At 39.6% G+C, this 16,704-nt stretch overlaps 1 protein-coding gene across 1 annotated transcript; it reads right to left on the bottom strand.

The window, feature by feature from the left end:
• Nucleotides 1-68: 68 nt before the first annotated feature.
• Nucleotides 69-16,681, bottom strand: LOC145468853 (uncharacterized). Its single transcript, XM_081452544.1, has 22 exons — nucleotides 16,562-16,681; nucleotides 16,351-16,467; nucleotides 15,474-15,580; nucleotides 14,663-14,806; nucleotides 13,666-13,803; nucleotides 13,197-13,261; nucleotides 12,808-12,869; nucleotides 11,816-11,931; nucleotides 10,885-11,071; nucleotides 10,026-10,112; nucleotides 9,154-9,314; nucleotides 8,405-8,536; nucleotides 7,657-7,812; nucleotides 6,750-6,834; nucleotides 6,071-6,243; nucleotides 5,008-5,091; nucleotides 4,129-4,347; nucleotides 3,694-3,812; nucleotides 2,913-3,047; nucleotides 2,164-2,266; nucleotides 1,930-2,053; nucleotides 69-800 (listed from the first exon to the last, which is right to left on the bottom strand). The coding sequence occupies exons 1-22, from the start codon at nucleotides 16,623-16,625 to the stop codon at nucleotides 571-573; spliced, it is 2,808 nt and encodes a 935-aa protein (XP_081308670.1). The 5' UTR covers nucleotides 16,626-16,681; the 3' UTR covers nucleotides 69-570.
• Nucleotides 16,682-16,704: the final 23 nt, after the last annotated feature.

Consider the following 16,704-nt stretch of genomic DNA (forward strand, 5'->3'; position numbering starts at 1 on the left):
ATGTCCTTCAGTTAGTATTAAACAAGAAACAGAAACGCTGTAGAATTTCACACAAAAACACAGTCGCGTAATAAGCACAGCTCATTTATGTAAAAAGTTAAAAGTACAAACTATTACAAAGTAATAAAACTTAAATAAATAGGTATAAAAATAAATATCCTTCTTGTATATAGCAAAGTATTGAATTGCTGCAGAATTCTAACTATATCATGTTTGATCCAGACCATTTTAACTTTATGCTATCTCCATCGAAAGGGCATTTTCTCTACAGAATCATTTCCCTTAATGGACCATATTCGTGTTCTCGGTACTGGACTGGAACTAGCTTGCAATTGAGGCTCATGCGGGGGAATATCATTAAAAAGAGATTAATGTCATTTGCATTTGAAAAGACTCCCTGCATTAGCCTCAGTTGCAAGCTAGTTCCAATCTAATACCGGGAATACGGTTGTGGCCTACTGCCCAACTAGCAACTACAGACCTTCTACTCCGGGAATTGCCTACATCCCTTAAGATGGCAAAGTCACAAGCTAGCTTTGATATTCTCATATTTACATTAAATTCTGGCATTTAGAAAAATTCAGTTTTCACAATTAACGTCGCAGGGTCTTTTAAATAATCCTGAACAAACTTAATAATCTGTTGGGAAGTGATCTGGTCGAGACGTGCCTGGACTCTAGTCCCCAGCCTCTGCATTTCCTCAATAGGAGGATAGAACGCGGCATGTTGGTGATCCTGGTGTTGAATAATGCACAACCGGGGGTAGTGGTATAACGCTGGAACGTTCTCGGCTTGTCTTCCTAAATAAAGGGACAAGCTTTTGTTACAGGTTACAAGGAAAAGGAACTCGGGAACCGAGCCAAATTTTAAATGGACTACGAGTAGTTCCTTATTCGCTTAGTCCGTCGAGCGAGCACGGTAAATAAACCGCGAGTAAAAAATGGGTGGGAGAAATCCTGGCGCTTTTCGCCCCCAGGATTTCGCACAGCCCTTTTTTTTCTCGCGGTTTTCTTTCGCGTCACGCACGACGGACTATGTGAAAGAGGGACTACTCGTGGTCTACACTTTAAATGGAAAAGGGCAAAACAAAAAGGTCCAAAAGAAAAAATCTACAGGCACAATAATTTGGTGTCCATGATTTCGTAGAATTATCCGTTTTTGTCTATTATGGCAGAAGTCTAAAAGACTTCTGGCCCAGGTTGTTCGAAAGGTGGATAACACTATCCACCGGATAAATCACTATTCAGTGGATAGCGTGGTTTGTTTTGTTAACACTTATCCACTGGATAGCGTTATCAAGCCTTTAAACAACTGGGGCCAGGTTTTGGAAGCCGTTTATAGTGCAAAACAAACTAAATACAGTTGTAGGCCTAGTGTAAATCAGTATTTCACCCAGGTCACACTAAAACGTTCTAAAGACCTCTCCAAAACGTAGTGTGAACAATACGTTTCGAACCCGGTCCACATGCCACTTTTTATCGGATCCATAGCCAAATATTCATCATAAAATAGGATACAATTATTTGGCTTGTATCTTGCTAATATATCTTACGAGTCTGACAAGTGGGAACAAAATTGTGTTCCCGCAAACTGTTGAATGAAATTCAGCTGGTTTGAATTCGAGGGTCATGAAGCAGGGACAAATGACGGCAGACTTCAATTTTAAATTTCGCATCGCGCGGACTGTTTTTGCAAACTGTCCCCGCTATACCATAGAAATGAACCAATATCCGCTACGTGTGCGCCAGCTTGCATACTGTCACTGAAACACGCGTCCTATGCGTACACATGAAGGAGCTTGTCCCAACTTCACTTCCCCGCACCATGTCCCCTTAGTATACGCCGATTTTTAACTGAAAATTGCCCACGTTATATCGATTTTTTTTTTATGAGACTTCTAAAGCTAATGAGTCAAACAAAGCTACTTACCAAAAGCATGCTTGGCATGATAGTCTTTGGGTACAAAGCGGCTCGCCCAGTGCGCAAACTCATCAATATCCAGGGTAACAAAAACCATCTCGCTATACATAGCGTAAGCTGACTCTGTAAGCTCCTAGGAAAAACAGCATACAGTTGAACTGCCTTTCGTTGGTCTGTCATTGAAACGTGACGTATCTGTCACGCAACTCCTTTAACTCAGGCGTGACATTTTGTTTTTCATACCTTGTAAAAAGAGCTGTCTTTGGATACGTTGTTTTTGTGTGCCAGTGCAAATAAAATGGGCAAGTTGTGTGCAAAGGGTTCAAAGTTTGCATTCTCCTCAGAACTGTAAAAGAAACAAAAGAAACTGTTACGATCAGTCAGAGAATGCAATTTAAGGGGGCACTGTCACGAACATGCCTTTAAAACGTCAAAAGCCAAATGATATATTATATTTAAGAGGTTTTGTAATAAGCAATAGGTTTTGATCTTAAATAGTAAAAGTTGGGCAGGTTCTTTTCCCAGATTCTAAACATTTTGCCTTGAGAAAACTTCTAAAACCCTGTTTCAATCTGCTCTAATTTCGCAACCAATTCCGTAACATTTTCAACTTGATATTGGTTCTTGTCATATTTCGTGTATGAGCACAGGTAGTTATAATTTTAGCAACGTTTTGTCCACAAATGCACCAAAATCATCGTAACAGTAAGACAGAAAAAAAAATCAATCTGCTATTATCGTTTGATCTTCCACTCTCTCTCACTCTTGCGCCGTCATCGAATATCAACCAGCTTAAATTTACACGAGAGTCGACGGGAGTTCTCTCATTTGACGAGCATGCGTAGAAGAGGCCAACTCTCACCCGCTTTCAGCAAGTTTGACCACGCGCCGACGAAAGTAAATGAGAATTGAAGAAACCTCATTATCATTTAACAATCGTAGCTTAACTCTCGTTCACTCGTGTTTTCGCTTTCTTGCTCTCTTGTACTGACCCTAACTTGGTGTGAAATGCCGCTGACGTCATGTGAAGGACTGGAAGACGCCGGTGGTCTTGAACAAAGCGCACGGCAATGTCAGTGCAGATCTTGTGGTCGTGTTCACACTTGAAGTTCTTTGGCAAGTCGTATCTGAAACATCAAGTTCTGACGTGATTCAAGTTGCAATGCCGACTGCTTAGTTCAAATATAATTGACGTGTAATGATATAGATGTATAAATAACATTATGCTTCACGAATTTTGAGTAAGTTCCCGATGAAAAACTTTTTTTAAAGTGGCTAAATGTAATTCAGGTTAAGTTAAACACGAAACAATTTTGCTGACCAGCAGCTCCTTCAGGGTGGTGTACGGGGTGGCCGGGGAATTTGTGCAGGGAAACCGTGATTTTACAGCTCGACTTCGGGTGTCAAGTCATTCCGCGTGTTTTCGCTGCTGGACAACCGGTTCAGTTTGCTGTTGGGCTCCACTTTCCATTCAGGCACCATTCTCCGAGCCCATTTATTGCTGATGAGTTTACTTAATTGTGGCGAACCTCAAAATCTGATAGCCATCGAATCTAGAAGAATACCAAAGAAGTCATGAGCTGAAATATTCCATACCCATGAAGTAGTCTCCGATTGGTTGTTTTTTCCTCATTTGACCAATCAGAGACGTTACACGGACCTCTCGCAGTAAGATAAGTGCTAACAAGAAGTCGACTTATGACAAGTCTACCACCAATACCGCTAGATCCGTTTAGATGGTTAAGACAACTGAACGAATTCGACAGAACAAACCTGTGAGTGTCGTGAAACATGTGCAGTCTCGTGTCCCTCTGGTTGTTGATTAAAGATTCCACATTTTGACCCAACTGAAACACTTTGACTCGCACACCATCACTTCTTTGAAGCTCAAGCTAAAAACAAACGAGGAAAAAACAGATTAGAAATGATGCAACAAAGAGAATCTCGAAAAAAAAAGAATAAGCTAGAGTAACGCCCTCCCGACATATTCGGATCCTTTCATTTCAAATAGTAGTTATCTAATAGTTTGTGTTAATTGTGGAACTACAAAAAGTATACTGGCATGAATTTTTTTGACGTCGATGAAGATTGATAAGTCGATTCGTTTTGTCGTACGGGGATGTAGCTTCTGTCTTAATAGTGGGTTGTCCGCAAGGGCGAGAGTTGAAACTGTCTCTAACAACAGCGTGTCTTCTGCAAAGAACTCACCTTCGACAAAACAAGATCCTGATCTTTAGCGTTCACCTTGCTACCGTCATCGACAACATCTCGAGTGTACGTTACATAGCATGGTACTCGACCATAAAGAAGCTCGCAGACCAGCTGAAAACAGTTAAATGGATACCACTTGTTCACGAGAGTTGTCGCCAGATAGCGGCGAGCTAAGGACCGCGTGTACAAAGTACCAATTAACCTGACATCCACATCCTGAAAAGAGAGAAGGAACTCAGATATTGAAGTACAGAGGGACAACAGTTTCACATAAATGTTAATTCACGTGGAGCTCGACATAAAACGCATTTCTATCGATTTTGGGTGGAACGTTTGCTTATAGTTTCAACAGGCCAGCGGCTAACTTAGTTTCTTTACCCAACCCCCGCCCCCCTCCCCCGCCCCGCCAAGGCCAGTTGTTCGAAAGGTGATTAACACTTATACCGAGTTTGCAGTAGATGAGAGATTTTAATCCTCTTCTAGAAAAACATCAAAACAAAAAAACAAGTGTTTTTTACTCCCAATATTTTGAGGAGTTCGACATAAGTAGTGAAAACTGAAAGACCTGAAATATTAACAGAAAAGCTCAATGGAAAGTTGCAAAACTGAAATCAAAGTTCATTATTATCGTCAACTAGCTTTAATAATCGTGTTTGAACCTAGGATGCCATAAGGAGTAGTGCTACTTCCCCCTTGATGGGAATGCTGTTTCATCACAGCATTTAATTCACCCACTACACTTCTCATCGAATACTAACAGAATCGCCACTATTAAACACCACACCCTTGCCAGTCATGGCACTTATTTTGAGTCTAAAATGAGCCTCAGTGCCTGAATAGATTAATGAAGGTATTGAAGAACATTACAACAAATACCATGTCTGGAATTGAGTCAAACATGTGCGTTCTATCTACGACAGGTTGACTGATGTTTGATAACCACTCCAAAACATCTTTGGCCTGTTAATAAAGAAAAAAGGCAACATTACATGTATTTGAATATTTCATTAGAACAAAGTTTGGAAAAAATGTGATACAAAGATGTCATTATAAGGAATGGCATTGGCGATGTTCAGAAATCGTTGTCTTTGAGACAATTCAACAACTAACACTCTCCTATGAATTCTTTGTCGTGGCTACAATTTGAGTCGAGCCACTACTTCACCCAATCAGGAGAAAAACAAAAATAATCCGTTTTTCTTAGAGTTTAACGATAGCACGTTTTCACGCGATTGGAACCTGTTGAATTCGCCCGCTTGGAGCCTGTTGCATGTTTTCGCGCGCTTGGAGCCTGCTGCACATTTTCCCTCGCTTGGAACCCGTTGCAAGTTTCCGCGCGCTTGGAACCTGTTGCACGTTTACGCATGCTTGGAAGACGTTGCCTGTTTTCCCGCGCTGGAGCTTGCTCATTTTCGTGCGCTTGGAACCTGTTGCACGTTTCCGCGCGCTTGGAACCTTTTTGCACGTTTACGCGAGCTTGGAACTCGTTGCTTGTTTTCCCGCGCTTGGAACTTGTTGCACGTTTTCCTACTCTTGGAACCTGTTGCACGTTTTCGTGCGCTTGTCACCTGTTGCACCTTTTCCCGCGCTTGGAACCTGTTGCACTTTTTCCTGCGTTTGGAACCTGTTACACGTTTTCGCGCGCTTGGAACCTGTTGCACCTTTCCCGCGCTTGGAACCTGTTGCACCTTTTCCCGTGCTTGGAACCTGTTGCAAGTTTTCCTGCGATTGGAACCTGTTGCATGTTTTCCCGCGCTTGGAACCCGTTGTACATTTTCACGTGCTTGGAACCTGTTGCACGTTTTCGCGCGCTTGGAACACGTTGCTTGTTTTCCTGCGCTTGGAACCTGTCACACATTTTCGCGCGGTTTTGGCCGGTGGTACGTTTTTACTTTGATGCTTATAGGGCTAAACTAGCTGCTAAATTATGAAGTCTTACAAAGACAACTCCGTGGTAGTCAAGTCTGAGGTAAGTAGAGTGAGAACTTGAACAACTCTCAACAGTAGACCAGCTGAGACTGCGGAATGCAGTGAGTGTAGGATAGCCTGTAATGCTGTATCTCTCACAGGTGAGCGGATCTGATGAACAGTTGTGCACGAACACCGAAGCACCTATGAAGCAAACAAAACGACAATGATTAAGACAATGAGTTTATCATTCGAAATCTATCACAATCTTGCCCTTATCTCAACCATCCCTGGTCTTTACTGTTTTATTATTATATCTTTGGTATTTTTCTATCTTAGTAACCCATCATTTTGAAGTTCTCTTTCGTTTAAAGGTAGAATTTTGTACAACGCAAACATTCTTAACTTCACAACAATATTGCACGACAACTCTATTGAGCACCAGTCTTCATTCGTTGATACTTGAGCAGTAGACGTCGTAAAAGCGTTTCCGAAGAATGAATGACAACTTAACGTAAGTGTCAAGGCATTTAGCTCCATCTAGCTCCAAAATTCTACTTGAGGACACCAATGCTAAGCAAGATTTACCTATTTGAATATATCAAAATGGAATTCACAAATTTAACTATTAAATTTAAAACAACAATGCCATGCAACCCTGCGTAATCACAACATGACAAACTACTGTGTAACAATTTTACAGTACTCACCTAAATACTTGGCATCCAGAGATACCTTCTCAATTGTTGGCAAAATCTTGGCACAGTAACCACAGCCATCTAGAAGAAAAACAACCTACAGAAAAAGAAAAAGGAACCAGTGTTTACCCCAGTGCGACACGTGAGTCTTCCAACATCAAAAGCCTGCCACAGCATTCCTAGAGAATTATGATGTAATGTTACTGTTTCTCTATTACATCTGCAAAACTAGTGACTTTTCCTCTACTGTGCCACGTTTTGCCTCAAAAGCCACGTTTTCTAAGCTGCATGTTCTCCTAGACTACATCATTAATTATCAAGCGTCCTTAGTCAAAATTGCCGAGGAGCCATTTCTTTTCCCTTTTCCCACTTAGACGTGGCAACCTTGACTGTAAAGGGCCTGTCGCTACTCTGATATTCTTACTAAGCTAAGGCAGACTAAAGTCAGTCTACATGTAAACTTAACTAAACAATATCATCTAAATATGAAGGTTGTTGACTGGTTTTTAGCCAGAGGACTTGAGACAGTCCCTCACTCCCGCTACAACGGTAAAACAGGGTCTAAAATCTCTCCCCTCAATATTTTTGTCCGCCACCCTACACCACCAAGAGTTTTCAACCCAATCCCACATGGTTTAATATTTCCCTCTTCATCAACTATAAACCGTAACAGTATATTGTAGAACCACACTAGTTGACTTTGAGGTTTGAAGCCGCAAGCGAAAGGTTCAAAACGAGTAGACTACGACTGTAAGTATGTATGCCTGTGGACGGTGAGTCGAATGGGCGAGTGCGCGCGCGAAAATCACCTTGCACGAGGAGACGCGACACGCGGGTATTCCTTTTCGTACACGTTAATTTGCTCACTCACTCACTTGGCTAGAATACCAAGTCGAATTCAACAGAGCTACAGACTTACCAAAGCTACAGAAAACAAACGAGATGATTGTTTCCTTGGTAGAGCAGAGTATGACTTCACTGGACCAACTGACTGCTCTATGAGTGAAGCCCAGGTCTGGTCATTTACATATTCAAATTGAAAAGTCTTCTTTTTCACCTTTGATTGAACTTTAGCCTAATAAAGACATTCAGACTTAACATCAGAATACGAAGTACAGTGCTAAAAAAGGTAGAATGGGCAAGTGGGTAAAATGCTTGGGAGTTTACATGGTTTAAAAAATGCCTTCTGGACAAAAAAATTGGCACATGTTAATGGAATTTTTTGAGTTCTTGTCTACACATTTCTGAGGTTAGTAGCCTTAAAAATGGAAGAGTGACCAGGATTAAAAGTCATCTTTGTAAAAAGGTTCTCTGGTTAAGAAATTTTTTTCAAAGGTAAGCTTTCGGCTTCAACTAGTTGAAGTTATAAACTTGTTGCCCACAGTTTAGAATTGGCCAGTTTCAATATATCAAAATTCAAATTTGGTCTGAGGTTTGGGGGAAAAAAACAAAAGAAATCAATTACTCCTCCCTCAACCTCGATGTGATTTCTCTCATTTTATTCTCCTAAGCCTTGGGGCCAAGTTAGAATTAATAATATCTCAAAATTGGTCTTTTGTGGCCTCACGCTCAAATAATTTCCAAATTACTGAGCTGTATTATTATACTACGAGGCAAACATTAAGCAATAATTTTTCCAAAAGAGAATTTGCTATATCAATGCTCACCTTAGTCGGCCATGAAGGAGGAGGTAAAGGTGGCCCAAACATGACGTCATTCTGCTGAAAACCTGTCTTGTCTATTAATGTACTGTTATCTCCTATGGCGCACGCATCTTGTAGCAAAAGGTTGCACACATTCTAGGAACCACATAATATCAAAATCACTGTTAAAAAGACTTTGCAATTTGTGATTGTAAGAGAATAATTTCAATTTCTGTTCTATCCATGAAGAAAATTTTTTATGACATTTTTGAGGATTGACTAAAAGGGATCAGCCCTATCTTGGATAAGTCCAGATATGACCACATAGAGTTGAAGCCTGCTATCTCAAAATCTTTAGGGAAACAAGAAATAGTTTAAGGTGCCGGATGTTCAAGATAGCCGATAGTAAATGACTGAAAAAGTACATTCAAGGGAAATGTCCGTAGTTTGAGATAGCAGGGAGTTTGAGATGACAGAGTTTAAAATAGCGAGGTGCAACTGTAGTCCTGAAGACAGATCCCACTGACTTGTCCTCTGTCTCTCGATTAGGCTTGATTTCCAACGCTCTCTTGAGTCCAGCTTTTGTGGGAGGAGCACGGGCTCCTTTCCCGAACAGCAGCTGGTAATCAAGCCCATTACAGTTTCGGTGATCAGAGAAATAATTGTTAGTAGTAATTATTACAATTAATTATAATTATGATGATCTTCACAAAACCAATGAAAAATATGGTTCTGAATTAATTACTAGCTTCTAGTTGTTTCTAAAGACACACCTTGGTATCATCACTTTCTTTCCAAGGATTGTATGGCTCATCATCATCATCATTTTCTGGTAGAGCTGTGTACAGGTTGAGAGGCAGCATTTGCAGAAACTCAAACAGAAGCAGAGGTGTGGGAACGTCCCTGTCGAATACTTGTTGTTTGATTGTAAACCCTGTTTGTTCAATAAGTTATCAAAATAGGCCAATAAGCATTAAGTAGTTTTTGCAGGAACAAAATTAAATATGAAACTGAATCTGAATGTAAAGTCTGCTCTCAAGCCAAAATCTCTTATGCAGCCACACCTTTCCCTGGGATCTATAGCATGAAGCGAGGTGTATGTAGAGTATTGCTACCCCCCTCCCCCCACTGGAGGCACATTAGGTTTATGGTTAGTGCACTCAACCTCAGATTGAGCCCATTGTGTTGTGTTCTTGGGCAAGACCCTTTACTCTCGCAGTACCTCTCTCCAACCGGGTGTATAAATGGGTACTAGCGAATTTAATGCTGGGGGTAACTCTGTGATGGACTACAGTGTAGCATCCCATCCAGGGGGAAGTAGAATATTCCTAGTTGCTTAATGCTACAGAAACTGGGATAAGTGCGGGCCTGATGAGCCATTTGGCTCATATGTGGACTTTACCTACCTACCTTTGTTCAAACAATCTGCCACTAACCTAAATGTACCCCCAACATTATCCAGGTCCAATTGCGAGTCATGAGATTGTTATACTTGGTTGTGTCAGGAATTTACCAGTGAGGATACTAGTAAATTCATGCATTAACTATCTACAGCCATCAAATTTTATCACAACTTGTGTAGTGCCATTAATGATGTGTGGTTATAGAATTTTACAGTCACCAATTTACTTCTACACGTACTTACTCTGTGTAGTCAATTCTCTTTCCTGCCAGAAAACCACAGTAAATGGAACAGCATACACATCTGATGCATGTACATATCTTGACACCACTGAATATAATTATATAACAAAAGCAATAATTAATGTAATTTGTGATAAATACCAGTATATATTAACTTATCGGTAATGACATAACTTAATATTTTGCTGACATGGAACTGACAACTGGGTGCGAACATAGTATGCGATGGCACATGGTTATGTGCATTACATTATTTTGTTAAAAAGAAATGGTTGAAAAACTTGTGACATTCTACAGTCAGCCTTACCAATCGCAATTTCAGATAAGGTTAATTTAGTGTTGTGTGAATAGTGTTATTTAATTTGTCTTTCATGCTGTTTTTTATATACATGAAATAACCTTAAAACCCCAAAAGTTAACACCACTGCATTTTATCAAGGCAAATCGTCCCTGTGTTTCCTAATTAGAGGTTTTGGGGGTTTACATGTGTAGCTTTGGTGCATGGAGGATATTGTTGATGTATTGTTATGCATCATATGTTGAACTCTTTTCTCTGGTCAAAGAGGTTGATCGTGAAGAGAAAAGATTAAGACTGAAGCAATTCTGACTAGATTTTGATGAAAATTTCCTTTTGTTTCATGAATTTCTTATTTTCAGAGATCTTTACCTTAATTAATTAACAATGAAAATTAGCGATATGAAAAGTGAACGACGTTCCGATGACTCCATGTCATCATTATGACTGGGAAAGTGAAAACGTACACTAACGCTAATACTGTTTTAAACAGCAAAGCGTTTACTTTCTGTTTAGTGTCCGTTTACTCTCCGTTTAAAACGGGTCATGACATTAAATAACATACCTTCTGGATGATCAACAATGTTGAGCATTCCAAATCGCAGAGAGACTTGCATTCTTGTAAATGTGTCATATGAACGGTGAAAGGCATTCAAGTAGTTTAGTGTGCGTGGGCTTCTTGGAGAGTAGAAACACACAGCCATTGGTGGTGTAGGATGTTTTGTTTCTAAAACTTCTTCCATGAAATTGCCCTGGTGAAATGTTTAACCCAAGAAAAAAAAGTCATACATGTACAACAATGTTGTTCAGTAACTTATTATAAGTGTTTCTCAGATAGGTTATTAATCTTAACAATAATGATCCCCCTTCTGCCAGAGGCTGATATATAACTGCTCTCTTTATTTCATCTTTTTTGTTTTTCCATAGGAAAGAGAAGAGTTGTGTTTGGACAATTTTGATAACTGCATTTGGAACTGAAAGGAATAATGATGCTCAATTTAACAATTAGATTATGAGCTCAAGATTTCTATTGCATGATAGGCAAGTTAACTATCACTCATAGAAATCAAGAGCGAATAGTCTAATCCAGGCTTTTAGTGTTATCTAGATCCTCTTCATAGACACTTCGAAAATGCAGAGGTGGCTGGCATTTTGTCGCGCAGATCAATTATTTGTCAAAGCATTCTGCTTTAGCAAATGACTGATCTGTTTGCCACATACTAATTAGCTAACAAATCACAATAATTTGCTCTTTGAAAGTGCCTGCAAGCAGCCGTCAGTTTGTCTTGCCTCAGCATTCCTCTTCAGCAAATAACTGATCTTCTCGATGCTGGCAAATCATGATAATAGGCTAGAACCAAGAAGTATCCAATTATTGTTAAAAATCATTTCACTTGATTTGTAATTAAATTTCAAAATTTTTATAAATAATTATGTGAATACATTTTCATTGCTCATTGTGAAAAGCCTACAGTATACAGGTTTTGTACACTGACCAGATTCAGCTGAGAAGCTTGGCTGTGAAGAGTTACCAACATGGTCTCGAGTCTTCTCTCCTCTACCTCACCAACACTTTGCAGCACAAGCAAAGGTTTTTCTGTTTCCTTCCACTCTGGGAGAAGCAAATTATTTGTAAAAAAAAAAACAACAACAACAACAATAAAGGTAGTTGGAATGTGCAGTTCCAGAAAATATCCATACTCCCCCTACAGAAGGGACTGGAATTTCCTGTGGGGTGGGGAATTCTGGAAGACCAAAAATTTAAAGAAGTGTACTGAAGCTTCACTGGAATTTCCAGAGGAGTGGAGGGGGTGGGGGGAAATCCCTTCCATGGGGGAAAAGCAAATAAATGAACGAATGAACAGTAACTGAATAGGTTCCTCAAAGACTTTGATAACTGTTGTAGTCATTCATTGCGTACATGATAACAGTGTAAGTTTTAATATTGGAATGAAATTATTAACCCTTAAGAGCATGCAACAGGGATGAACGTCCAGTGGTATGACTTTTTGTGCTGGATAAAGTCATGCGGGACAAAACATATTAATATACTATGTACCTGCTGGAGTTGAGCTGAATGTAACACACGTTGTTTCATTTGATTAATTATGATCCTGTGGCAATGGTTACATTATAAATCTAAATATCTCCTGGCAGGCAACAGTTAAGTAATTGTTGCCCACTCTCACACTAACCAGAGTTTACTTTCACTCCTCCTGTAAATTTGAGCTATGTATAACAAAACACATCACTGGTCCCTTGAGAAACAGCTTGTTTCCTTTCCCCTTGAATCTTGATTTTTCTCTAAAGTTGTTTTTGTCTCAGGAAACATCGAGATTCTCAGAAAACCAAAACTACCTGTTTCCCTTGGAACCAGTGATTAAGTCACTGTATAATATTTATTTGTGCCTAGTTTTGAAAACATTGTAACAACAACATACAGGGATAGATCTGATTGAATAATATTATTAGTGATGCTATAATCTACCTTGTGAACTAAAAACTAGAACTGCAGGTAGCTGACTGACATTGTACATCTGCATCATAAACCTGTTAATGGGATTTAATAAAATACACATGTAATACAAGTATTTAATTATAGTAGATTCAAATAATAGTCTGGTCTCCAATATAAAAAAAGAAAAAAGAAAAAACATGTAGTCATATTCGACCCACAGAGGCCACTTGAGTTTAAATGTTACAAACCATTGCTTTCTGCAAAGATAATAAGAGTCTTTTTGACTTTCCTAGTACATTCTGTCACTGGAAAATTAATGAGCAACTCTCTTGTTTCTCTAGGAAGCTTAACATAATACACAGTACATGTACACATGTTTTATAGTACACGATTCTTTTTAGTTTAACAAAACAACTTACATCTCCTCATCAGTGAATGGAATCACAACAAAAACTTTTATTCTGTCTTTCCAACTTTTAGCCAACTGCATAAAGAGTAAACAACAACCAAATATAAATTGAAACTTTTTAAAAGCAATGGGCAAAAGAACTTAGCCTAGTTTACTAGTAGGGTTTCACTAGACTAACTTGCCTAATCACGAGAATCATTTGGGTTTATAATTATGAGTTTAGTTCTCTGGTATTCAGTTTTACAACAGGTGCATAAGAGGTATGCGTACTCTAAACATATGGAAAGAAATACTTGGTTTCATACTGTTACATTAGACGATATGATTGGTTGTTGCTTGGTAACAATCGAAAAAGGGCAATCAATGTCTGTACCGGTAACTTAAATGATGTCTAGGCTTATTGCAAAAAACGTGAATGTGTAGTCTCGAACAATTTTTAATTTGTTTTTCTCTTATTTTGATGTACGTGTAGTTCTAACCTTCCTGAGTGTATTTTCCACTGTTTGGTGATGTAAATGACCAGGAATTCCCACCACCGTATATCCTCCATGACTAACAACCACGCCAGCCAAATGATTGATATTGACCAGAGGTAGTCTTTTGGTAAACATCTTGTTCTGTCCATAACAACGTTATTATAAATTTATACTATATAAAACAACTAGTAAATAAATAAACAGTTAAATTATTTCTAACAACAAACCCCTTTCCCTCAAAATAAGCCCTCAAAAAATAAATTTCTCAGATCTCAGACACAAAAAGGGTTGCAGTAGCATCAACATGTACATATTAATTTCGGGGTTGTGACTTCTTTGGTCCATTTTGACTTTACAATAATTAACTCAAAATTGCCTTCAAAACAGAAAGTTGCCTGAGAGATCTGGTAATTTGTATTTTCATCCAGAATTTAAAAGACACCTATAAAAAGGATTTATTTAGACATGGTATAAATCTACTAGTGTTCTATCATGAATGCCACTCCCTGATTGGCCTATGCTACTGACTATTCTATTCTGCTCATGTGGATAGTGAGTAGCATAGCAGTGAGTGCTTGTTAACAAAACGGTGGCCACTTCTTTGCACTACCTTGGAAATCCCACTTCCTGGCTTCTCTTTTCTCAACTCTCATAAAATTCATCCCCCTTAACTTTCAGATTCTCTTCCCCCTTTGCCCCTCCACAAGGGCTGTCATGGTTGAAGCTGTAACCAATAACATCTGTTATGGCTTCAGGACTAATCGTGATGGGCCCTCGATGCACTGGGTTAATTCACCTGTTGTGGATAAAATTCATCTACAAAGCAACACATTTGTTATGGATGCAATGATCAAGGTAACAGCTGACTCAAAAACTTGATGACAGCTCTGCTCCACGTAACACCTCCAGGATTAACATTTCACGTCATTGACCAAGAAATCCTGTAGTTGTCAATTATGTTTATGTGTTATCACTAACAGTTCTTGCATAATAAACATACCACATTTTTAAACCACTGATGTAATGAGCTGGTTGTTCTGTGAGCCTTGTTGGGTGATGGGTAGCTCAATGGTGACTCAGCTGTTCCAATGTGACACTGCAGAAGAGGAACAGCCCCTGGATGGCCCTCCCATGATAACATTCCCTATGCAGAAAAATGTCAGCATACACAATAAAGAAACAGAATTGACACTTCAGGCAGCCTAATGATTAGCATGCTGGATGCTAGATCAAGTAGTTTGGGTTCAAGTCCTGGCTGGGGTCATCGCGATTTGTTCTTGGGCAAGAAACTTTACTTCCACAATACCTTTCTCCACCCAGGTGTACAAATGGGTATCGGGGGTAGCCCTGTCAAGGACTAGCATCTATCTAGGGGAGAGTAGATATATTCTTAGTCATTTAACACTAATAGAAACCAGAAAACTCTGGTAGCATGTATTACTTGGCCCAATGTAGACTTTGCCTTACATTACCTTACCTTAACTTGCAGAATATCTTAAGTTTAATGCGAAGTCTGCATATGAGCCAAGTGGCCCATCAGGCCGTGACTTATCCTGGTTTCTGTAGTATGAAGTGACTACTGGAGTATTTGTACTTCTCCTGGATGGGGTGCTGGTCTATTGCAGGACTACCCCCAGCATTAAGTTTGCCTGTGTCATGCTGGCTTACACTGTATCTTAGGTATAGGCCATGGCAATACAGCCTAAAATAACTGATGTGAGATACAGTACTTCTAAGTCAGCTTATAGAGCAAAGCCCCCTCATTTAAACGTTTATAAATAACACTGGGACAAAGCATTTGAAAGGCTTACCTTGTCAAGGTTAAATGCTACAATGTTCCATTCTTTAAATGCGCTATTCTCTGATAGACTTCTAAGAAACTCAGCAAAACTCTGCTCAAGCCTTGACAAAGCAGTTGCTAAAAACATTAAAAAAAATTAAATTAAGTGAGCTTTGTTACACTTGCTGTTCAACTTCAGTAATTATATAGACTCTATACAGTGTTAAGGCAGCATAATAGCATACTTGGAGATTTCACCCTTCTAAGTGCCATGGTCAAGATTCAAATTCTCCATAGTATCACTTGTTCCTATTTTCTCTTAGTACGGGATCTACTGATCTGGATCCCTGGAATGGATCTATTGGCATTGACTGACTGGCTGACTGACTGACTGACTGACTGACTGACTGACTGACTGGCTGGCTGGCTGGCTGACTGACTGACTGACTGACTGACTGGCTGGCTGACTGGCTGACTGACTGACTGACTGATGGGTGGACAGACGAACAGATGGACAGACAGAGGGATGGATGAAAGGACTGACTGACTGAATGATGGATGGATTGAGTGACTGATAAACTGACCAAAGGATTAATTGACTGACTGACTGACTGACTGACTGACTGACTGACTGACTGACTGACTGACTGACTGGCTGACTGGCTGACTGACTGACTGACTGATGGGTGGACAGACGAACAGATGGACAGACAGAGGGACGGATGAAAGGACTGACTGACTGAATGATGGATGGATTGAGTGACTGATAAACTGACCAAAGGATTAATTGACTGACTGACTGACTGACTGACTGACTGACTGATTGATTGATTGACTGGTTGAGAGATTGACAAAATGATGGTTTTGTTAGATGAAAGTGACATGTCATTACTCACTTAAAGACTTACTTGGATCTCTGTAGAATACACAGAAGGGCCATTTTCCTGTGGGTTTTTTAGTTAGGATTTCGAGTTCTTCTTTAGAAACTAACAGGTCATCGATGCTGCTGCTTACATTCGAAGCTCCTGAAAAATGTAAGTTCACGGTTTATATAACTTGAGTGACATCACTAATTTCACTTCAATCCATTAAATCACCAGTAAAATCATTTTAACTAACCAAAACATAGAAAAATTTTGTAAAAGACGAGGAAATTCCCTATCACCAAGCTCGACCACTGCATCGTAGGTTTCCGAATCAGAAGGGTGACACACAGCAACGCAAAACCGCCATCTTCATTCTCGTGGTCAAGGTAGAGAACT

Source organism: Orbicella franksi, chromosome 14 (genome assembly GCF_964199315.1).
Source record: "Orbicella franksi chromosome 14, jaOrbFran1.1, whole genome shotgun sequence".
NCBI classification, from domain to species: domain Eukaryota; kingdom Metazoa; phylum Cnidaria; class Anthozoa; order Scleractinia; family Merulinidae; genus Orbicella; species Orbicella franksi.